General features: G+C 41.1%; 2 protein-coding genes across 2 annotated transcripts; both read right to left on the bottom strand.

Moving 5' to 3' along the window:
• Window positions 1-3,495: 3,495 nt before the first annotated feature.
• On the bottom strand, window positions 3,496-7,031 carry tmem160 (transmembrane protein 160). The gene is made up of 4 exons (XM_086079710.1): window positions 6,732-7,031; window positions 6,631-6,655; window positions 5,497-5,589; window positions 3,496-5,339 (listed from the first exon to the last, which is right to left on the bottom strand). Exons 1-4 carry the CDS (start codon window positions 6,921-6,923, stop codon window positions 5,005-5,007), a joined length of 645 nt encoding a protein of 214 aa, XP_085935836.1. The 5' UTR covers window positions 6,924-7,031; the 3' UTR covers window positions 3,496-5,004.
• A 1,018-nt stretch (window positions 7,032-8,049) lies between these two features.
• egln2 (egl-9 family hypoxia-inducible factor 2) lies at window positions 8,050-21,558 on the bottom strand. The gene is made up of 6 exons (XM_086080924.1): window positions 21,269-21,558; window positions 19,415-20,840; window positions 13,066-13,185; window positions 12,332-12,468; window positions 11,277-11,344; window positions 8,050-11,195 (listed from the first exon to the last, which is right to left on the bottom strand). The coding sequence occupies exons 2-6, from the start codon at window positions 20,612-20,614 to the stop codon at window positions 11,143-11,145; spliced, it is 1,578 nt and encodes a 525-aa protein (XP_085937050.1). The 5' UTR covers window positions 20,615-20,840; window positions 21,269-21,558; the 3' UTR covers window positions 8,050-11,142.
• Window positions 21,559-25,023: the final 3,465 nt, after the last annotated feature.

Below are 25,023 nucleotides of genomic sequence, written 5' to 3'. Positions count from 1 at the left end.
CAAAGTGTCATTGTTTTCGTTTTATGGTTAGTTTGACACTAAACTTCAGCTGGGAGTGGCAACAAAGCACTTGAAAGCTTCTTTTTTTGAAGAATCCTTCATTACCAGCTGCTTCTTGTTAAGGGCGCGTTCGGAAATACGCACATTGGTTGTTCCCAGTTCACTCCCACTGTTTGTCAACTCAGCGCTTTGCTCATATTTGCCGAAATTCAGCGTGTGCCAAAAAATGGGAGTGCCAGTGCGCATAAGAGGCAGTCCGACTGGGGACACGGCGCGCCCGTGCGTCAGGCAGTAGGAGATGGAAACGGTACTAGCGAGATGCGAGCGTTGTGTGCATATAAACGTGGATATTCATTCGCCATACGTGTACTATCGATAATTCTCAAGTTTGTAATTCTGAACCTTTTCTCCAGAAGTTTTCGGTTTAATGGTGCTAGGTCTGGGGCTTTTCTTAAGATGGTGGTTGTTAGGCTGGCTAACGTTGACGTTAGCTAGCCGTGTGGGATAGCGGGTTGATTACTGCTGAAAATTGTTGTCACAGTAACACACAACAAAACACAAGTAGCAGTTTTGCTAACACAACACACAGTGAAAGTGCTGTGTGCTGTGAATAAATACCCCTAAATGGCAGCATGTTTTAAAATTTTAATTGCATATAAATCAAAGAAGCACTTAAACGGAGAAGCTAATAAAACATAAATGCAACGCGTCTAGCATGTACACAATTATGAAGCGTCGCCATACATAAGAATCTGTATTCAATACTGCTTGTTAACATCATCCACACCCTTAAGACTGGTCGCCATCATAGACAAACAAACATTCACATTGTGCAGCGGTTCGTGAAAATACAACGCAAGGAGGACACAGCTGGTCTGCTCCTAATGTAAGCCTGTGATCCATACTGGTGGCATTTCGCACCTGCGAGCACATGAGAAATCTCCTCTCAAGAAAACGCATGCGAAACCGCGCCGTTTCCAACGTGAACTTCGGGGGTCTTTTTCCGGTCGAACCGGCGCTCGGGAGGTCGGAGACGGACGGCGATTGTCAGTGAGCGCGCGTCTCTCGCCTGTAGGCGCCCTGCCCTTTAGACGCGCCAGGCCTCGCCAGCCCGCTTGCATGCCAAACAGACATGAGCGGTCACATGCAGCCGCCGAGGAAGAGGAGGGAGAGGGAGGATGAAGAGGTGGAAAAGAAAGAGGAGATGGGCAAGGAAGCTGAAACTGAACTGAAATGCTAATTTGGAACCCTAACTCCGTGTTAAAATCATACCCATAGTTTGAAACCCTAATTTTTAACCTAAACCATAATTACAAACTCTAACCATAATTTGACACCCTAATTTGAAATCCGAACCATATCTTAAAATTGCATTTACAAACCCTAATCATTGTTTGAACCCCTAATTGGAAACCTTAACTATATAGTCGGCCTAATTTGAAGCCCTACTTTGAAAACTGAGGTCACACATTTGGGCACTTTTAAACCAATAATTTGATAGTAAAATTGTGACCCTGCTTTCGAACCCCTAACCATGAAACTAATTTGAAAATGTAACCCTATTAGGACTAATTGCACATGGTTACAGGATAATAATTCCTGGTGCCCATTTACAAACATATGTGGATGTTTATAGGTCCGCTTTTGGCAAATTTCTCCTTAAAGCCAAGACGTATTACTCATTTTCCAGTATTGGATTATGCATTGTGTACAAAGAGTAAAGGTGAAAATATCTTATTCCCTGAATTTTTGTTTAAACCGATTAAGTATCAAAATAAGAACATACCATGGTGAACGCCATTATCCTGGTCACGTGATCGTGATGACGTACCCCGTGCGTAAACGAAAGCCGCCTTCGTTCATTTCAATTGAAGTTTGTTGATGTAATGGGCAAGAAAAAGGCCGTCCTCTGTCCCAATTACTGCACCAATTCTGATCAGAGTAAAACCCTCAGCGCGTCAGCTTTCATGTCATTCCGTGTGGGGGTGGGATGGTGTTTGGTGGCCTCTCCTAATGTGGGCAAAAGCGTTCTTAGCACACAACATGTAGCTTGGCCTAGCAGAGTAAAAGTCACCCGGATGTTTACAGTCCATGTTAGGGACCGTCCACAACTTACATTTCCAGAGTGAACAATGTCAATGGTGACTTGACTGGTAATTTGAGCCTCTGTAACAAGCAACTTGTAGACGGTCCCCAACTTCGACTCGCTATGAGCCGGCCGGCTCAATAAATCGGCCAGTTTCATCTCGGCTTTCGGCTGGATACAAATCTTTGGCGAGTCCTCCGTGGCTGTACTGCTTTTGAAGAAGTGCTTCTTTGCTCTCGGGCATAATTCCACCCTGGTGCGCAATAATTCCTCGCGAGTGGCTTTGTTGTCATTAGCGGCCATGTCATATATGCATGTTTTACGCACGCCATACGTTACGATGATCACGTGACTATCCAAAATGGCCAATGCTGTACTTAATGCAAACATATTCATAAAAAGTTACATAAAATCATAATCGCTCGACATAAATTGAATTTCTTTTCAGGGAAGAGTTGAAATTAAACATCTCACAGAATAGCTGGTTAGTTTTTGATAAGTCTTGGGGGGGGGGGGGGTCACGTTGACACCCCCCCCCCCCCCACGATGGGAGTTGACAGAAGGGAGGAAGAAGAAGGTGAGTGTCGACATTAGAACGGTGCATCGGTGGCTGAGTGATATCGCGGACCTTCGCCCTCGCCCAGTCGGTGGGTTATCGTAAACCAGACCCCCACGGCCCTCTTTTCCCTTACCCGCCCCCACTGCACTGCACCCACATAGCAAAGGGGAGTTCATATATTCATGCATGCTTTCAGATGATGGCCTCATTATAAAAATTACACATGTACCGCATGCGTGTGGACAGTTTATACATCACTGCCGCCGCTTCGATATTGAGTGTGATAGAGTCTTCTCCAATTTTTACAGCATGTCAAGGCGGGGGCCGGGGGGGGAGTCTGTCTCCAGGGTCCATGTTCATTTGCACGTTTTATTTCATTGTCATGAAGCTGCGGGATAAAAAGACAAATCTCACTTCTTATGTCTGATACTCAATTAGGCGTGTCATTTATGGAAGGATATACAACCAATTTTATATATTTATGTTTGAAGTCTGAAAAGTGGTAAAATGTCCAAAAATTCAAGGGGAGGGCGTTTTTTTTTTGCAGGGGACCAATGCTTTCACAAGGCACCGTATACCGTCTATCAGCCCACGGTGCCAAGACTTATTCCCATTCCATTGATGGCACATTGCAAAATCATTTGAAAATGTAAAAAGTGGCAGAAATTTAAAGTGTTGCATATTGATATTTAGTTTCCTAATTATTGTGGGGTTTGCTGTTTTTTGCCCCAGTCCTTTTGGTGAGGATAATGGATCCCATTAACTTATTAAAAAAAAAAAAGTGTCATTTCCTACATATTCAAGACTAGTTCTAGTCAAATTTAACCACAAAGAAAACGAGTAGTTTGGCTCATGTCATGTTTTTATTTCACTATATGATGTGTAGACTGACAGTTGAGTGTACACCAACTAGTAAACAAATAAACCTGACGTGACATACAATCTCCAATTGAGAAGTGGTAGGTGTAGTACTGTACTCCCTCCGATTGTGATTCAATTTTATATTCAAAGTTGCATGAGAAAAAAATAAACTGTGGCTTCACAACAGGAGCTGAACAAAGTGCTAAAGTTGTTTGAAAATAAAACGCTTACACCACTGTAAAAAAGTTTCTGTAAGCCCTTGTTGAATCACATTTACAAATTACTTATGATTTAAAAAACAACAACAACCTGAAACATGCACTCGACTCACCTACAAGCTCACATAAAAAAGGAACACCCTGGTAAACAAACAGGACACTATTAGGTATGACTGCACACGCTACAGTGGATATAAAAAGTCAACACACCCCTGTTCAAATGCCTGGTTTTTGTCATGTAAAAAAATGAGTCCAACATAAATCATTTCAAAACTTTTTCCATTACACATCAGAGAAATAACCTGTAAAACTATTGGGGAGGGGGGGGGTGATCAGGGGAAGTAAGAATGAACCGAAATAATGTAGTTGCATAAGTGAACACACCCTCATAACTGGGATGTGGCTATGCTCATAATGAACCAATAACATTCAAACTCAACTTAAATGGGAGTCAGCACACACGTCACCATTTTAAGTGCCTCTGATTAACTTCAAATAAATATCAGCTGTTCTAGTGGGATTTTCCTGACCCGTTTTTGGTTTCCACTCAGCGAAGCCTAAAAGCGTGCTAACACTGACGGCTATTTCAAACTTTTCATAATTCGTTCCATTTTGTCTCAGACTTGTCTATTTGAGCAGAAGGCGATTTCCAACATGCTTTGAATTGCATTTTTACAGATGAAATGTGCATTCAGATTCCTAGATTTAGTTTCTACACCCGCATATCACACACTTTGGCATGCTGACTCTCATTTAATGAGTTTTAGGTGATTGGACAACCACATTATCTCGGTTATTCATTTTTACATCCTTTCTCTATATATGACTTTAAATTGAGTTGTACATGTTATAGGGCAAAATGGTGAGAAAACGTTTTGAAATAATTTAGCTTGGTTTAATTTTTTTTTTTAATCACAAAAAAGATATTTGAGTGGGAGAATTTGTATATGCACTGTACATGCAAATTCTCAACTTTTATTGAGACTGTCAAAGATGGTAATTTAACAATATATTTGATGTGTTTCTAGTACACCTTTCACACAAAAAATATTTGAATTACAGTACAATGAATCATATTAGATTGCACAGTTGTACCTAATGTTGTGGCCTGAGAGTGCAGATAATGATGCGTGGGGTAACGGGTATAAATAAAAAAGGGCTCTATAACGTAAGTCCATAGTTGGCTTTGGCCCTTTTAACAGCCACTTTAGTTTTGCTTGTAGTGAAACACACAGCCTGCATTTAAACATACACACACACACTCACACACTGGCAGGCGTCTACTTGTCAGGCCCCTTGCTGTCCCCGTCGTCAACGTTGTGGTGCCTCGTGTCGTGGGGCGGCCCTTGGTAGCCCCTGTGTTCGCGTCTATCGCGGCATTCCTGGCACTCTTCACCCTCCTCGTCGTCGTCGTCCTCGTGGATGATCTCCACCTCCAGGCGGCCGATGTAGAGGGACACGGCGCACACCCAGAAGAGAGCCACGCTGCCCACCATGACCCCCTGGATCAGCAGGGCGGGCACTGACAGCAGCATAAGTCGCCGCAGGGCCAACAGGCTGCCCACGTAGGAGGCGCCGCCGAAGGACACGCAGGCGCCACCCAGAAGGAAGAAGGCTATGGGAAAACAGACATTGTTACAGTATTAGTAAATAGCTCCAAAGTACAGCTTTTAATATGTTATATTTAACAACATGATTATTCCGAGAGCCATATATTGTCCCTGTAAAAAGCCACATCCACAGCTCGTCTTACAGCTGCTTGGCTCAATTACCATATGCCGCCTCTCGTCCCACTTCGCTTTGAACGTAGGCGATGACGCCGATTCCGGTCGCAAGCAGACCATTTCGGAACCATGACAGAAAACCTGCAAGACAATCAAAAAAAGGGAATCAAGCAATTTGATGATGTGTATGTTCTACGGGAGTTTCTTGCACCAATGGCTGCCAAAGACAGGGGAGAACACGCTTGTAATCTATACAAATAACAGGACTGACACGAAAGTTTTACAATAAAGGACAATAATTTGAGATTCTAATGTGGTATTGAGAGAGAGAGAAGGAAGCAAGCTAGAAAAGTCGTTTTAAGAAAGGGATGATACAAACACAAAGAGGGTTTCTGGAACTAAGGAGAGCTGAAAAAAAGCTTGTCGAAGGTAAACCTAATTTTACCTTCTCTAAACTTTTGAATGCACATGTTCAGCAGTTCAACGTTTCATTATCTTTTGCACAACCTTCTGTCCTCTAACAAGGTGCTGAATGACCATGAATCAAGCCGTAAATGCCCTGGTTCAATAACAATTGGTAATTGGTTAAACAGTTTGCTTCAAGCCCAAAACGACAACTAACACAAACAGATCAACAGTACTTAACAGTATTTCGCTTTTATATTAATTTAGGGTTAATTTCCCTTTATTTAAGTAAGACAGAAATATTTATGCACATTACAGCTAATATTTTAATACATTCATTTTCCGAATAAAATTTCAAAATCTTAATGAGACTGGAAGAGTCACATGATAGCATAGAAGTAAGTGGACGTCTTTGGTAATGAATTGTTCAACTGATGGATCATGAAACAATGAACAGCTGTTCACCTTAAGTGCTTTCAAAAGGTCAATTTCAGTTTCCCTGGAAAGGTCATAATGTAGGGCATTTTAGGGTAATTCTACATCTTTCAAAAAACGGCACTGTCCTTCCCTTCAGAACCCGGAAGTAGATTTAAATACCACTCAAATTATTTTCCACATGAACTAACTTCTTGTAATTGTAGCTCATATATATGTTTACAATACAGGCTGAACTGTTGGCACAGTTTTGGCGTCATATATTGAGGCTGCTGAGGGTTTCTTCTTGCTTGAACACACAGTCGAGTTGTTTTCAGCCTCCAGTGAACTTTGCTTCATTACCTGTTTCGTGAGACTTCCTCAGCATCTACCAAGGGAAAACACAACAACACACATTTAATTCAAACCACAACAAATGAAATTTGGCAACTGACAAAGACTACCAAAGCGTCCGCCTTGTCGAGGTCTGTGAGCTGATACTGCTGCGGTGGGAGCTCCGGTGTCCGGCTCTTCCCCCACGGCCCCTTGTCCGTGAGTTGCCGTCGCGTGGAAACCGGCAGCCTCGCGACGATGCGGCACAAATGCGCCGCGGCCATGGGCAACTGTCGCCGCATGAACAAGCGCAGGAAGGCCATCACATCGCTCGTCGTCGGACCGCCAAAATCGAAAACGCTTTCGGTGGGCGGAAAAAGTATCAACACGATCTCCGTGCGAACTCTGAACTCTGATGAGAGTCAACGAGCAATCAGGTTGGACGAGCTAGGTGAGTGGAATCTGGGCAGCGCCCCCTGTGGTCGAAAAGAGAAGACGCCACAGAATAAAGTAACATGTAGGTCGCAGAACAAAACACACGATGGCGCCAGAAAATCAAACATCACACAGACAATAGATAGAGAGATAGAGAGAGAGATAGATAGATAAATAGATATATTGACTTGCTGTTTACAAGAGTGATCTGAATGATTCCTTCAAGATGATTGACAATCAGACAGGCAGTAAGGCATTAACAGTACAGTAAGGCATTAACAGTATGAAGTAGGGGTTGACGACTTTTGTAGTTGGCTACAATGCAATATGAGCAGAATCAAAATCAAATAATCGATGTCATAGATATATTTTCAGCAAAGTACAGCATTCCCTAACCTTTTTTTGCACCACCGACCGGTTTCACGTGATGAACGAGGCACTCTGTATGCCTCTGACTTTTTTTTTTCTCTGCTCCTCCTCATTCTTCTACCAGTCTCAGTCTCTGCATGGCATGTGCACACGCAATGTGAACAATGAGGCACTCTAAAGCAGCCACGCCAGCTGTGAAGCTCCAATTCTCATGCTAGCTGTCTTGTTGAACTTGCTTTTGTTATCCTCCGCACCCTCCTCCTTTCTTCCACCAGTGCATTTGATGCGCGCACTCAATGTAGACAATGAGGCACTCTACTCTACGCCAGCCTGAAGCCCAGTGCTTATGTCTTTGGACTTGTTTTTAGCTACTATCTTCAAACATGTAAAATGCACGTAGAAACAAATCTGTGAATTTATAAACAGCGTCTTTAATCGCCGTTTTTCAATCAGTGAAGCCTTGGGCTATTTTTATCAGTCAAAAAATGCTTTTTTTTTTTTTTAAGCTGCTTCGGGGTTATGAAGGGCAGTGTGTTTCTACAAAAGGAGGTAAAGGTCAGTGCTATTCTTGGCTGCGTTTGCTTGTCTCTGTCATTTTGTAGCAATGTCTGATTTCTAAAACTCACACAAGACACAACATGAAGGCATTATTCGTCTGCATTTTATTTTATTTTCACATTAGTTCACAATTGGTTTGATTGTTATCAAGCGTTACAAAACAAACATTATTGCATTTTCTTCAACTACCACAGCCAGTTGAGTAACTCCTTTATCTGGCTTTTTTTTTTCTTTACAAACACTCGATCAGTTCACTCAATAAAGTGCTTTTTTGTTGTTGTTGTTGCTGTTGTAACCTTTTTTAACCAGGCTAACACAAACAACTGTAACCTATTGTCAAGACAGTAGATCTATCACGTGTGCAAATACCCATTGAGAAAGTCACGCTTACACACTCGCACAAACGCGCACACAAGCAGGCAGTACACGCTGCAGTTCACATATAGTTTGTGTGTGTGTGTGTGCTCAACCCTGTGCTTAGTATTGTATTATTCCTACATATGTTTTGAAATAAGAATTATGCTCTTAAAAATTAGCATATTATCAGCTCACCAGTACATGCACATTGGAATGGAATCCAATACAAAATTTGTATTCGAAGCATAATTATCATCAGTTTTGATGGAGGAATACATTGTTGTTCATTTTGGTTACCTTATTTGGTTACACCAGAGTGGCAAATTGTGAAAAACTGTACACTACATGCATTTTCAAGTTATTGTCGTGATGCAGTGCAGTTTGACTCCGCTGCAAACTACAACCGTAATGAATATTATATTGTTAAATTTATACAGTTAAACCCAAAAAGATTCATATCTTGACTAGCTGAATGAGCATTTTCCAGCCGTCAAGAAAGTAGCAAAACGTGTTATTTTAGAGTCAGTGACAAATATTCATCATTGTTTTATTTATTTTGAATGCAACCTAGTCACCGATTAAAAATAAAGAAGCTTTTTTGTCTGTTTACAAAAATGCATTTATAATATGAGCACCAATTATTTGTGGATTTTCACTATTCGCAAGCCGGCGCTAAAAAGCGGGGGTCCACTGAACAGTTGACATACAGCAAGGAAAAGACAACATTTTCAAATTAGAATATTAAAACAATCAAAAATTATTTTAACATATACAAATTGTGTAGGAATTGGCCTCCTAAAAAGTTTTTATAATTTGTTTCATGAATATGAATAAAATGAGTTCCACATTTTGCAACTAATTACTGACAAACTTTGCATGGGTATTAGTGTTTCCTCATTTATCGCTAAGGTTATGTTCCAAAAAATACCTGCAATAGGTGAAATCTGCACCAAAAAAAAGTCAGATTTATTTTTTCCACTTATATATATTTTAAGGCTGTAAAACACCTCCCCACACACTTTATACACTTTTCTGACAGGCGTTAATTTTTTTTTCACATTTCTCTCGTTTAAACATTCTACATTTTCAAACCTTTATAGATTTTAAGAAAAATGTACACTGTGAAAAAAAAGCGTGCAAAATTTGCCCCCCCCCAAAAAAATCAGCGAAACAGCGAGGCCGCGAAAGGTGAACCGCATTATATCGAGGAAACAATTTACAGTATGTGATTTCTGACATAAACAAGCTTTTTATGAGTATTATTTGATGCGCCTGTGTATGAAGAATATTGATGAATACGGAACTTTTTTGTCTATGTTAACAATATAATGGAAACTCAAATATATCCCAACACACAGACCTACATACACTTGCCATATATATGTTTTTTTGTCAAGGTCTGAATAATTTTGGGCTCATCTGTACCTTTATTGACATTGCAGTGTCAATACAGCTCTTGTATTGTATTACATGCGTGTTCGGGTGTTGCCGGTGAGTATACAAATGTTTTTTTTATTCTAACTATAGTTATCTTTGCATTATCTGTCATACATGTGGTAGACATCTACATGTTGTACTTTTTTTTGTGTTAAGAGCAAGTACGAGGTACAAGTGGACTCGCATACATACACACACACACACGCGCACACACACACACACATGCACACAACACACTTAAGTGAGACCCAGTTTGAGGCTATGAAGCGATGTCGGTCCACATCACTTCGAAAATGTAGAGTGAAAAAGTTCTCTCTCATGTCGTCACTCGTTAGGCAGCCATCGAGAGAAAATGAAACGCGTATGCCGCCTTCTATTAACTCATTCACTGCCATTGACGTCAAAAATTATTTTGAACTATTTCTATTAGTTTAACATTTTTTTCCACTTTTGTTAACAAAAATATTAAAACCTAGAAAACATTTTTTATTGTAAATTTAGAACAGATATAAAATTTATGATTAATCGCGAGTTAACTCACGAAGTCATGCGATTAATTACAATTAAAAAAAAAATCGCCTGACGTGATTTATAAAAAGAAAAGATTAATAAAAAATTAGGAGCGTTAAGCGATTACATTTTTTTTATCGTAATTAATTGCATGACTTCATGAGTTAACTCACAATTAATCACAAATATTATCTCTGTTCTAAATGTATAGTAACAAAAATTATAGGTTTTCATACTCTTGGTAACAAAAGTGGAAAAAAATGTTAAACTAATAGAAATAGTTAAATTGAATATTTTACGTCTATAACCGTCAATGGCAGTGAATGAGTTACAATGCAAGCAAATTCACGTCTGAAGTCAGTGGACAATTCATCTTAGTGTGGATGGTGAGCACTGAGTAAACAAGTACCATCTTCTCCTCATCTTCTCCTCACTGTCAAGTAGTCATAATTTCTCCACAATGGCCTTTTCATATCTACGCAGGAGGTCATCGCAAGGTCAAAACGTCCTGTTGATGACCGATGCTCTTTGTGTCTCTCAGATTGGATTAATCATGTTCTTGTTTAAAGTGAGGGCGAAAAAAAAAAAAAAAGATTCCTCACATTACTGCAACAGGCAAAGTAACAAACAAACAAACTAGACAGGAGTCCTTTTTCCAGTTAATTGTCCTCATTGAGGATTCGAGATGTCTAAAGAACGGGACCGTTTCGTTTTCCGCCAGGGAGGACTGCGGGCTGACCTTTACCAGAGCAGCGCGGTCCGTTCTGCACAAGCGAGTGACAGTTTAACTCCCTTAACTCCTTTTATGGCATCCATTAAGAGCTCAGAAAGGCACACGGTGCTTTCATGCTTGCTCTCTTGCTGATTAGCAGGGATTCATGTCCTGCTGTTCGGACTGACAGGCACTTGAACACCTTTCTGTCCCGTTGCTATGGACACAGGTAGCAGAGGGAAAAGCACATTTGTCACAATAGAACCCGAGAATTTACAAGGGGAGTTTTTCAGCTCACCTAGCCTGTATTTCTCTTTCGCTTCTGCTCGCTCTTTGGCATCAAAGTACCAGACTGTGATGGCATAGCTGGAAGACAAACATAATTAGGAAAACATCTCGTGTTAGAAGATACTTTTTAGCAGATTAACCCGGCTTGTTGAGTAAAATAACAGTTTGAGGCTGGGAATGGATGTCCATCGTATCAATGGGAAAAAAATGGGTTTAAACCCTAAACCGCCAGGAACAGATTTATTTGACCTCATAGGTTCCACTGTAGAGAATTTATTAGCGCTATTTTATTAACTCATTCACTGCCATAAATTCAATAAAAAAAATTTTTTTATTAAAAATTAGGGGCAAGAGGCGATTAAATGTTTTTAATTGTAATTAATCACATGACTTCACTAGTTAACTCACAATTAATCACAAATTCTATATGTTCTAAATGTACAGTAAAAAAAGTATAGGTTTTCATACTCTTGTTAACAAAAGTGGAAAAAAATGTTAAATAGAAATAGTTCAAATGAATTTTTGACGTTTATAGCAGTGAATGAATAAAAAAAAAGAAAATATTATTAAAAATTCGGGGCGTCAGGCAGTTAAAGTTTGTAATCGTAATTTATCGTATGACTTCTCTAGTGAACTCGCGATTAATCACAAATTTTATGTACAAAACTAAATGTACTATAAAAAAATAGATTTGAAGTGGAAAAAAATGTTAAACTAATAGAAATAGTTCAAATGAATTTTTGACGTTTATAGCCGTCAATGGCAGTTAATGAGTTAAGATGTGAGCGGAGCATAAGCTAATGCTTAGGTCAGTGAGGGGTTAATTTCCACAATGTCTCCTCGCTCCTGTGGGGCTGTTTTGTTTATTCCTGTCTCTCATGTGTGTGCCTCGTCAGCACGAGCCCTGCAATTGAACCTTCCTCCCCACCGGCATGCCCCTCCCCTTTCAGGAAACACATACTTCCTGCCTCTCACCCCACCTCGCCCCCCAGCTAGGAGAAAAGGATGGATGCCGTTCAGTGACGTAAATGAAAGAAGTTCTAAATGTCCCAAGTTGAAGCTCACCGAGTAGCGTAGGCCGGTTTGACTTCGTGTGGGTTGCGGCGGTTCGACCAGAAGATGAGCAGTCGGTCAAACAAGGGCTCGATGTTTGCGACCACATTTTTACCTTCGGGGAAGATCTGCAGCACCCCGCCTTGTGTCTATTTTTTTTTTTTTAAAGAAGAAAGAAAAACATTACTTTTTGTGTTCATTCAAGCTACACATGGAGGGAAAATATCTAACAATAGCAAGTGCAGTGAACCCACATATATTCCAGGTTAGCATGTCAGAACTGGGCCAATCTTTTATTTACTTATTGTCAGTTAGTTTTAATTCACTTGTGTTTGAAATATCCCATTTTATTGGGAGGCAAAGTGTATACTTTTAGTCTACTTTGCCGTTACAACTTAGTTTGCCTGTATTCGCTCACATTTCTTATTGGATGCAAATGCCAACAGGTGAGTTTAATGACTTGTGCTGCTTGTGTAAAGAGCTAATGCCCACATAATTTTGTGCTAGCATGTATTTAGCCAAGCCAGCTATTATTATTGATAATAAATTTAGCTACTATTTGGAATGTGTTCCAAATTTCTTTACGACAAGAAAAATGATTTTTGAACATAGTAAAAATTAGCTTGCATCAAGAAAAAACACAAGACTTTTTGGAGAATGTTTAGGAAATGTAGTGACCATGAACGAACCCAGATGTAAAATCAACCATTTCAAACAGAATACCGGGGTTCACTTCTTTATCATACCTCGACATCCCAGTTCTTGTTGAGATAGTAGATACATGTGATGCAGCGGCCGTCACCGTTCGGGTTATCCACATGGCGGACATATCCTGCACCTTTCCCTGGGTAACAGGCGACCATTGCCTGCAACGGAGGAAACAGGATGATTAGTTTTGTTTGTTCAGCACTATTACATATTACAAAGGAAATTTACAGTGGCTTTGCGCCATGGATTATTACACTGTATTGTATTCTGGAAATTGTATGTGGAATTGAAGCAACTGATAGATGTTTCTAATATCTTGGTCTTAGAAACACCTCTCAGTCTGAGAGACCAACATCATTTAGGACTTCTCTTAACCATCAGTAAACATTAAGGATTTAATATTTTTCTTTTTTTAATATACAGATCTTGCATTGCCTCTCTTTTTTTTTTTCAAGGTAAGCCTAATGTTGTGTACAGTTAGGTTCCCACATGTCAAAAGCACAGAAATGTGTGGAAGTTCAGCAGCTGGTCAAAATGACGATCTACACATTGAAATCCACAATCGAAACAATGGTCTCACGCTGGTATTTCCCCCACTTGCTCAAGCCAGTGAGGCAGCTCGGGGGGCCACTCTCGCTGGGGAGCGCAGACCTGCGCGACTGCTCTCAAGTCAGTGCGCATTTCAACACCAAAGTGCCTGAAATGGCCTTAAAATGAGAAATGAGAGAAAACTAAAAGAGTGTGTGCCATGAGTGCAGGCTACAGAAACAAGTTCATGTTTCTGAGATTTCTAAACTTCTCCGCTGACTAGGCGGGTATCAACTACAGCAGATTGTTTTACTGTCTGGCAGCAGGCAGAGATTCTGAATGATTGTAGCCAGCAGCAGTGCGAGGAAACTATGCATCTCTAGATTTCTGTGGGTGGAAAAAAAGTGATATTGTGATACCTTGTTTTCATTGGGGCCACCATTGGGGGTGTAATGGCTCATAACATTAGCGGTTAACAAGTCTTTGTTACAGTTAGTCGTTTATCAGGTTAGCAGCTGGCTATTACCTGGCTAACTGTTACCCAGTCTTTGTCAGTAGCTCAGGTAAGCAGCTGGCTGCTACCTGTCAAATTGTTAGCCAGTCTTTGCCAGTAGCTCTGGTTAGCTTCTGGATTATAACTGGCCAATTGTTAGCCATTTTTTGATTAGCAGCTGGCTAATAACGAGCTAACTGTTAGCCTATGGTGACCAAACGTCCATTTTGTTACGTCCTGTACATTTATAAATTCATGAAAATGTCCGGTTGGCATTGCGTGACTAATAGGAGGTGAAGTACACTGTGTAACTGCAACTGGTACCACAATTTCAAGGCCGGGGCAAATTTCCTCTTTTTTGGAAATGAGAATATGGTCACCCTATGATAGCCAGTCTTTGTCAGTAGCAGGTTGTGTATGAAAGTGAAAGTGGACTAGCGATTGTGTCTATCCTTGTCCACTTGTAGGGCCATCACATGCCAACGAGCGGTGGGCTATATTAAATTACCCATGCAATAATGCAATGCATAACCTTAAAGATAACTCGAGATTTGACGCTTGGCCCAGGTCACAGACACCCCACTTTACACCACTGGCTGAACACAATGTAAGGTTCTGTCACCTTTGTCAGCGCATATTGCTCCGGGTGGAAACACTGGAACCTCTCTGAATCACATCACCCGAGCGGCAGCCGCACGTCATTCATGACTAACAGGTTCCGCGTGGTTGCAATATCGAATCGACCCGGCTTGCTTGACACCGACGTCGATGTTGTGCTACAACAAGAGTTGCCACCCTGAGGAAATCAAAACAAAGATTTCTAGCACAATCGCCACCTGTCAGTGGCTTTCAGTGAGGCGGGACACCTAAGGGCTTCCTACACATGTTTCTCATTCTCAGTCAGCCAAGTGACCTTGTGCTGCAGTTAACTCAACTGCCTATGGCCTTCATAAATGTTTAAATTCATCCATCCATCCGTTTCTAAAGTGTTTGTCCTCATTAGTAATTTTCAACGGTGTCAATAATATTACTATCTTTGCAAAGGTAACATTTTTGCTCTAACTAGATCTCATTGGATATTGCAAGGTACTGTATACCTGATAATGTAGCTGCGTTTCCTTTTTGGAACGCAGCTCTAAATCACAGACTGCCCTATTCATGAGGCTATTTTACAAACAGTAAGCACTGGGGGGGGGGGGGGGGGTGAGTGCTAATATGAATGTATGTTTATATTGAAGGTATTAAATATACAGTATATAGTATTTGAGCGGAATCAACAATTTAATTGTACAGCAGACGTCAGCTTCACACATACACTCAAGTGACTAAGAGGGGCCCTAAGTGCGCAAACACACACACACACACGTGTTTGTTTTACCATCTTTGTGGGGCCATCTCATTGACATAATGCATTTCCTAGCCCCTTCCCCTAACCATCAAAAATAATTGCCTACCCCTAATTCCTTACCCTAACCTCAACCATAACCCAATTCAAACCTAAACTCTAAAACCAAGTCTTGACCCTCAAAAAGAGGTGTAAACTTGTGGGGCCCAGCAAAATGGCCCCACTATGTCACAAAAACAAGACAACACACACACACACACGCAAACAAACATCACTCGGCGTGACACAGCATGCTGCGATCCCATCTCCAGGCCTCGGCTCACGTCACATCTCTGCTGAGATCAGTGCCCTCAGTAAATTATGGTGTAATTGGCACCGAGCAATGCGTGCCCCGACGGACACCGCCATTGACGCTTAACGTGTGCCAGCCACATGCCGATCCGGTGGTGGTTGGTCAGGCATTAGATGCTGTACTGAACAAGAACAAAAAGTAAATTGAGAGGGTGCATGCCTATTGTGATTTGCCGCTACAAGATGGCGTAGGGGATGAAGAAACGCCTGATAATGGATGAAGGTACAGGGAAATGAGTATCTTATACAGTTAATCGGTCGTGCACCCGCTATATCACTACCACTTGTTGTACTTTATGTGAACTACTATACTATCAGATGTGCAGTGTAGGTGTGAGAAATGCGTACAACTAAAACGGGATTGCAGATCCTATCATGATATATTGATACACAGGTTTCTGTTTTCAGTGTTTTCCAAAGGGGTAGGCATTTGACAAAATGATTTGACAACAATTATGAGGAAAAGTAACAATAGCCATCCATCCAATTCTTACTCCTTAGGGTTATGAGTTATGAAAAGAAATACCACTGCCGCTTGAATGTGTTTATGGGTCAATACTTGTGCCCTTGCCATGAATCAACTATGAATTTAGGGGGTTATCAGTGATGGGTCAAAAGTCACATTTATCATTTTCAGACAGGGAAGAAATTATGTTAAGTTACTATCTGTCAGTGCCATAGTATCACATTTCGACATTGAATTAATCACTTAGAGTACAGAGGAGGATGTTACATTAATGATCAGACATGATTAATAGCTATTATCACTATAATTTTTTTATGTGTAAGTCTGTTGGATAATTATATGAAAAGAACTATTAGGTGTACAACCATCTCATTCCTACTCAATATCATGGCTCATTATTTAGCAAAATGAGAAAGAAATGACTTGCTTGTCGGAGCATGTTTCAGTACTACTATAGCAATATGACTTACCTTACAGTTCACTTACTGTTTATATAAAATTACAAGGAAATGGACCACGCCTCGGTTATTAACCTTGTTAGTTTATTATGTAAGAGACAGAAAATGGAGGTAGTCTGTATAAAATCGCTACTTCCTGAATGTTTAATGTAGATTATTGTCAAACCTCTTTAAAAAATGAAAGCTAAAAGTCTGTGTTTTGATCAAACCAAGATAGTTTTATTTTTAATCCATTGTGGTGGTGTAGGCAGCACAATCGGATTTTGGTTAGCATGTCTGCCTCGGTCGGGCAATCCGGGTACGAATGACATTTTGATTGAAGACCATAGGTGTGAATGTGTGGTCTTGTTTTTGTTACATAGTGGGGCCAACATTCCAGGATATCACAGAGTTGTGGGGCCCACCCGTCCATGTGGGGCCATTTTGCTGGGCCCCACAAGTTTAGACCTCTTTTTGAAGGTCAAGACTTGGTTTTAGAGTTTAGGTTTGAATTGGGTTATGGTTGAGGTTAGCGTAAGGAATAGGGGTAGGCAATCATTTTTGATGGTTAGGGGCTAGGAAATGCATTATGTCAATGAGATGGCCCCACAAAGATAGTAAAACAAACTTACTGTAGTGTGTGTGTATGTTTTGTGCTATTGGCGACCAGTGCAAATGATGCACAACAGACCTGAATTGCATAATCCACTAAAGATATCTAGTCAAAAATGTTGATGATCAGTGCAGATAAAGAAATGGCTCCCAGTCTAACTCTGTTTACTAAATATTTAGTTACACAATAGGAAAAAGCATGCAATGTCAAAAATGATATATCCTTTCACCTCTAATCGTATTTTTTTTTTATCTCTCCATTATCAGAAAGGATGGAGTGCAGATCAAAATAAAACGCTGGTCTACATCTGTAGCTGTGTAACAGCTGTAAGTGTTGTTACTGCCAGTTTAGGCTGGAATGGTGGCACTGCTGAGCACCAGAAGGGCATCTGAGGACGGTCTGCTGCAGCAGATGCTCGGAATGACACAGATTCTGCTACATGGCTCCCCAATCACTAGATAACTGCACATACTGAAAAACTGCATACAATATCGTGACCAAAATCCATTATACAGAACGACCAGACTCCTAAGGACTAATGAGAGTTGCGGCATATTAATGAGACGTGCTTGTTGCTGATGTTTATGCATAATTTTCAGACAACATAGAGCTGCGCTCAGTATGGGCTTGGAACCTGTGGCAAAACTGACAAGTCTGAAGAAATGGGATGGGATGCAGAAAGATTAAGAACTGGTATTAAAAATGGAATGTAACCGTTGTCAAGGAACGCAGTAGTCTTTCTTAAGGACATTGTGGAAACCTGACAATGCACCGGTTATTACGAGACTAAATACCTCCTTGTGAAAACACGTCTTGCATTACTATCCTTCTGTCCGAGTACACCTGACAGCAGCGTAAAGCAAAGGTCGGTGCTGTCCAAACATGGCCCTGGTCTTATGTAAATGGCGAGACATGGGGCAAGGGCTAGATGCTCCAAAACAGATGGGGTGAGAGCCAGGTTGTTGGGTTCTAATGAGGACTGTACTAAAGTGGAGATCAATACAAGTGGAGGTAGACTCCAATCAATTCTCAGATGACAATTAATCTGTTCTAGCCCTGTAAATGTCTGGCAACATACTTTGACACTGGATTCTTAAAAACACACTTCAATTCCTGAGGCGGGGACAGTATCACCTATCAAGGAAAGTGGTACAATGTCAGAAATGCGAGCTGAGTAGGAGTCGCTCAAGAAACAATCTACACTTAAGTAGCGCCCTTGAGGGAAATTATTGGACTACAATGAAATAGTGCAAACGTGCCAAAAGTACAAAAGCAATACCACCCGATTTGACTACAATCCAGTATTGTACCACTACCTGCTAAGCTACGACGATGCGTGTTAGTCACTTAAAGATATAAAATTGATCATCAAGATTTACGACTGTGGGGGTAAAATAACAATGAATGACGTTATACGTTAAATAGTGTTTTTACTGGAATGGCACAATCTTTCCGTCCGCATAGATACAGCTCAACTTCCTATAGCTGTTCTCTTTGTTTATACTCTAAAGAAGAACAAGTCAAGCCTGTTGGTTGCAACCAAGTAGCGTACAGCGCTCCATTCAGAACAATAATTCATCACAATCTACTGAATTTTTAATCATTAACCAATTATTCTGCCCATCCCTAAAAGAGTCCTTGGACATGTTTATTGCTTGGGTAACGTAAGTAGCAACTCGAGTTGAGCAATCGGCACTTCACACCTAACAAACAAACAAAAACCCTAATTTTTCCGGAAAAAAAATCATTTGATTTTCACACAAAAAAAGAAGAAAAAATAAAAAGTGGTCGTTCCAATCAGATTCAGCATTTTGAAAGGAAAATGTGTCGCATTGTTCCTGTAAGCTTTTTATTTACTTCGTAGCTAACAAGATTGCAATAATTAGTCCTAAAAGAAGGGACAGAATTGCCTTCAAAGCCACACATAGCTGGGCCGATTTCCAGGCGATACAGCTTCACATGCATTTTTCTTCCTCTGGGTGCCAACATGATGAGGGCAATGGTTGGGGCAGGCCTAAACTGAGGTGGGAAGAAAATAAGATGCCCACTGTGCAATCTGAACTTCAGACATGTTTATGGGGAAGTAACTATGCGACCAAAATTACATGACCATGATCAAACTTCAAACTGATCAAATCCAGCACTAACTCTCACCTTAGTGCGTCCGTTGATGACACAGTCCCCCAGCTGTCCATTGGCCGCACTACACATGATGGCCTCGTCGATCAAAGACATCAGAGTCCCGATGTTCTTACACCCCGGCTCGTGTCCTTCCACCCAGGCAATCTGGTCACCTCGGATGCTCCGAGAGGGAATGCCTCTCTGGCTCACCAACTGCCCGCCCCGGAATTTTCCGTTCTGATTTAAGACTTCAACCTCCTCCAAGACCCGCTCGCCTAACACAGGGCCAAGAAAATTGTCCTTCACGCATATGCCGTAGTTCTTCATGCAAGGCACGATGTACTGAAGAGCCACACGCTCAGCTGACCAGGCGGACGCCTCTGACGGCGGAGGTGTTGGGATTCCGTTAACCTCCACAGGGGAGGTCCGACTGTAGTCATACGGAGGGCCCAGGGTTGCCGGCTGATATATGTTGTGCTGGATCATTTGGGCTGGGGGTACTGTAGGGCTGAAAGGTGTTTGGGGGGTGACACACTGACTGGTAATCAGCTGGTCACCATAGCAACTATTACTGCAATCAGCAGTCAGTCTAGCAGCTGAAAAATTGTGAGCAATACTTCCATCAGCCAATCTCCTTCGCTTCAAGTCAGATTCCACCGAGGTAAAAACTGTGTCCACAGGATCCTCCAGCTCTGCTGACCCGGTAAAAGTCTCAGAACCAAAGTCCCGGTTCTCCCCAACTTTCCTCTTCTGTTGTTGCTGTCTAGCTCTTAGGTCATTATTGATCCTCCTTATCACAGCAGGGTCTGTATTCTCTAACAGACAGGTTCGGCCGGTGAGGGAGTACATAGGGGTTCCGGAGGTCCTCTTCAATTGTGCTGAGTTTGGTGTGTGGGCCAAAGCGCCCGCGGGGGTTCCTTCCACAGAAAGAGACGCTGCGCCACCGTTGTAGAGCGGCACACCGGTTCTGCATTGTTTGATCGGGGTTGTGAGTCCACGCGGGTCGCTTTGGGAGGCTAGACCCACCAGAAACTCGTCGGTAGTCGGACCCGCGACCAGCATCCCGTACAAGCCGTTGATCCCCATGTCTGTCGGGTGCGTGTACACAATCTCGGTTGGCGTAGGGGCGAGCTGCTGGCCGCTGATCCTCCTTTCCTGAAATGCTGAAACTGCTACCGATTTGCAGGAGGCAGAGCTTGGCTTTAAAAGCTTCGTGCCTCCCAAAGTCTCCATTTCATCACGTCATGTGCTGGATGTGCACGTAGCACACGTCCGCCCTTCATCTTTTAGCTGAGCCGCTGGGTCGTCTGACGGAGAGGAGCTCTGATGCAAACACTTTCATGTCCTAACCTTGTTTTTCCTGCTTTTGCGGCAACCATCATCTGTTACCCTGAACAGAGACCAAGCAGCGGAGCAGCCTGCATTATTCGCAGAAACATTTTGAGGCTGTGTTGTGTATCTGCGAAGAGTAAAATTAGACACTTTAGGGCTATTTATAGCATGAAATACGTCATTTAGAGCAGGCAATAAACACTGTGTTAGCTTAAGTTACTGTTATTATCTATGCATCTTGAAGCTTAATGTACACATTTGTCACCACGCAACCAAACTGTAATAAAACACCATTGCCATTGAATTGGTAACAATTGGAAACAGGCACTAATATGCCGTTTATATTATAGACATTTAACTTTTTAATTTATTTTGTTTATATATGTTGCTACAATTCAAAAACGTTAACGCTATCATCAACCGGCTTAACTTTGTGTCATCATCTTATGCCTAAAACCACATAAAATATATAAATAGCTTCAGTTCAATACAACAACATTTGAGAGTTTAACATAAAACGAAGCGAGACGAAGATCCTGATGCGCTATCACTTACTTCAGCCCAGAGCAATGCAAATCCACTCCTGAGCGTACGTGACAGGCTGCGTGTACGCATGTTATTTCCGGAATTGTCTACTTCCAGTCCACGCAGCGTTCTCGTTCATTCCTTCCCACGTACATTCAAAACAAGCGCACGCACCCAGGCGATGAAAGGAAACGAGTCGGGTCGTCACGAGACGACCGAGGCACGGGGAGATGCCCGGGGAGGTCCCTCTCCGCGGTCCTCGAGCGTACGTGGTTCTCGGCGAGTGGACCCGATATAGTCCTCTTCTCCTCCCTCCCCCAACTCCCACGTACACTCCCTCGCCTCTTGTCACCACGCGCGTGGGCCATGTGACCACCAGTCAGTGGCCATGGCCAACGGGACCGCCCACTACAGTGGTAGTGCGTAAAATGAACCAAAGTCACCAGTTTTATCGTCACAATTACAGAAAGAAACCCTATACAAAAAGTCAATATAACAGTACGCCACATAGGCAGTTCAGAAACAATATTTATCCAATAACATGACAAAAACATTTAAATAAAATATATCATACGCACCAGAGTTGTTGACTATTAAATGTCCGACGTCAAAATGGCGGTCTTACTCGGTGAAAGGAAGCTCTCCGACCATTGAAAAACATTGGACTTTGGATCATTGTAATTTGATTTGTACGGATTATTTTGATTTCAAAATGTGATGAAATGTCTTTGACTACTATAACAATCTGCCTGGTTTGTATGGTAGTCACAGGCAAAAGCAATCAAATATGCAGTTTGTTTTCACCGTGTAAGGTGCAGAAATATCAGAAATTTCTGGATGTTGTTGCTAGTGAAAATTGGCCATGTTCAGTGTGCAACATACCACTTCACCAAAAAGCACATGTGACTAATTGATTATGAGTTTGAAGACACCTGTGATTCCAACACACCTGAGTTTTAAACATATCTCTATCTGGTCAAATTACTTTCATTCTTTTATAGAGGTACCATCATTTTTGTCCAGGCCTATTTCATTAGTTTGTTTGCTTGCTTTTGTTTGTAGAATCCAGAGTTATACACTTAGCAGTAAATGAGGGATTTATTGTGGATGTTGTAATGTATCCAACAGGCCAGGATGCAGGTGGCCGGCAAAGTCTGCAACATCAGAGCTGTTGTGTTGGCAAACTAAATCAAGTCTACTGTATATCGTGACATGACATCATTAAAGAGAAGGAAAAAACAATCTTGCAAGCATGCACATTCTCCCACCTGCATTATTAAACATATAACCCAACCATCTTTGCATCCTGTATCCTGTTTTGCCTCACAATGCATGCTTTGACATGATGACATGGAAAGGTTTTAGTCATTAATCCAAGCAGTGGCATCCCTTCTTTATCGCCGTCATTAATTTGCTTCACTTTCTTATTGGGTTTGTTCCAATGACTGAATAACAGTGTTGTCTTTGCAATGCAAGGTCAGCGCTCTCTCTACAGAGCTGGCTCGAGCCGTCCAGAGTAGTGCAGCTCTGCACGTATACATCTCCTCCCCCTTTCCTCTTCACACCACCAGGATTAAGCCGAGAGGGCAACGGAGAGTCAAAGGAAGGTGGAAAACCAAGCGGTTGCTGACTTTGTTTTATGTTGGCTGTTCCAGTAGTCTGAAAGCCATTTTTTGTCTGCATCACAACATTTGGAATGCTTGCACAATGTCCAGCATCATTTGAAAAGATGCCTTTACAAAGACAGAAACATGCAGTTTTATTAATAATTCAATACCATGCTTATAATTGTGGATGCAGCCGCAGGGACGTATTTGGTCATTTGGAGGCCCAAACCAAATCCAGTTATCAGACCCACCACGTACTGAAAATATTTTTGAATGTTGATGTTTATCATCACCTAAAAAGAGTGGAAATTCTCAAATTTCCTTAAATCCTTAAAATCCTATTTGAGGATTATTATCTTACAAGTGAATCATCTCTCAAATGTAGGATGTGTGGATCTAAATGGCATTATGAAAGTGTGTTGTCACGATAAACAATTACAGAATGCAATTGAGCGTCAACAAAATAGCAGCGCTAGCAACACTAAGCTAGCATTAGCACTGTAACCAAACTGACAATTGTCATTGCTGTTACGATGGCATCTTAAGACTTATTCGTAATGGAGTGTTACTATAACACGAAGGGCTCTATATTCGTAGACAGCTCACCTGCGCTTGGTTGTAAAAACTGGCACATCTTGATTTTCAAGCCTAGTTAGCGTGCTTGGGAATTTGGCAGACCACGGCTGCACCATGCTAGGCCTTCCGGCGGACTGAGGGGGTTTTCTTTGACATGCTACAAGCATACCTGACAATTTGGTGCCTCAAGGTAGACTAAACCCGAGACCAGCTGGAACCAGGTCTAAATTGTGGCGCAGGTGGTGAAACGTGATTTTGGTGTATTTGATTGAGGTGTAGGTAGACAGGCAGCGGCGCTAATGCAACTGGCAAGAGCATGAGTTGTCTCTAATCCAGTGGGATAACTGAACATGTTTACTTTTAAGCCCTTTTTCTGAGTCTGCACATGCGCAGTAAGAAGATGGGTTAGTCCATTGCATGACAAGGGAGGGTGGTGCACTCAAAACAGCCATGATAGATTAAGTATTTTGATGTGTTTTTAAGCATGTGAATTAGGACTGCAAATAATGATAATTAAGTTTTAATGAGACACTTGAGAGGCCCTGGAAATCTCAGTTCCCCGGACAATTTCCTGTGTTTCTCGAATGGTATGTCAGCCCATGTCTGGTTAGCAGGGATGTAGAAGTGTTTTGCATGATACCAAGATTTGTTTCTAATGTTTTTTTGTTGCCTTTTAGCTACACAACAAATGCAAAAACATTGTGAGTAAAGCTGAATGAAAAAAAAAGTGGAATCATGTGGAATGATATTGGTGAAAAATGTGCAATACATTTTTGTAAGTGGATTTTTTTAGTATGCATATATTTTTTTATATTTAACCTTGCTTCCAAGCTGAATTGAAATAGCTAGACATGTTGAATTTGAAATGTTATTATGTTGAATATTTCATTGAGAATGAATGGGGAATTTTTGGGTGACAAATTTGGAATTGTTCAATTCCAAGCGGTGATTTGATTTCAGTATGTGCACTTGTTTCTCAAGAAGATCCACAAACGTTTGCACAATCATTGCTAAGTGTTCAGTAGTGATGTTGTTGTCCATGTGGCAAAACACTGACCATTGCGTTGTCGGTCACTAAAGTCTAACTTGACTACTTCCGCAACAGTCCTCATGTCTTAACATACTATAGAGACACCTTGATGCTTGTAATATTGGATTACATAATTATCCTAAGGGGATATAAGTTTAAGTAAATCAGAAAATTAAACAAATGCATTTTTTTTTAAATATGCATATTAATTAAAAACAATGTTTGGAGATTTGTGACATATTTAGAATGATTGATTACAGCTTTGTTCTTGCAAAATTAGCATTTTATGATGAGACTTTTTACTTTTTTCTCAATTCTCATAAAATCACGATAAAATCAAGAATGTTCTCTTTTATATTGTATTTATTTCTATATTATTTGTTATTCTCATCAGTGTGTCCCTGGCCATGGCCCTACCTTTTTGTTCCTTGCTGTTGTCATGGCGATTAGTTGTAGTTCATCACTCATTTGTTCAACATTTGTTCTTTGGTTTTGTATTATTATTATTATTATTATTATTATTATTATTATTATTATTATTATTATTATTATTATTATTATTATTATTATTA

The sequence above is a fragment of the Leptonotus elevatus genome, chromosome 7 (assembly GCF_054856555.1).
Source record: "Leptonotus elevatus isolate MCC_2025b chromosome 7, RoL_Lele_1.0, whole genome shotgun sequence".
NCBI lineage: Eukaryota > Metazoa > Chordata > Actinopteri > Syngnathiformes > Syngnathidae > Leptonotus > Leptonotus elevatus.
This window is presented reverse-complemented; position numbering and strand designations above follow the sequence as displayed.

What these genes read in the sequence shown, in the direction of transcription:
- tmem160 (XM_086079710.1), bottom strand. Translation starts at nt 6,923, where the DNA reads ATGGCCTTCCTGCGCTTGTTCATGCGGCGACAGTTGCCCATGGCCGCG. An exon ending in TCGACAAGGCGGACGCTTTG is followed by an intron (nt 6,656 to 6,731) that starts GTAGTCTTTGTC and finishes TTCCCTTGGTAG; the next exon opens with ATGCTGAGGAAGTCTCACGA. An exon ending in GGGACGAGAGGCGGCATATG is followed by an intron (nt 5,340 to 5,496) that starts GTAATTGAGCCA and finishes GTTTTCCCATAG; the next exon opens with CCTTCTTCCTTCTGGGTGGC.
- egln2 (XM_086080924.1), bottom strand. Translation starts at nt 20,614, where the DNA reads ATGGAGACTTTGGGAGGCACGAAGCTTTTAAAGCCAAGCTCTGCCTCC. An exon ending in TCATCAACGGACGCACTAAG is followed by an intron (nt 13,186 to 19,414) that starts GTGAGAGTTAGT and finishes CCTCCGTTGCAG; the next exon opens with GCAATGGTCGCCTGTTACCC. An exon ending in AAACCGGCCTACGCTACTCG is followed by an intron (nt 11,345 to 12,331) that starts GTGAGCTTCAAC and finishes TTTGTCTTCCAG; the next exon opens with CTATGCCATCACAGTCTGGT.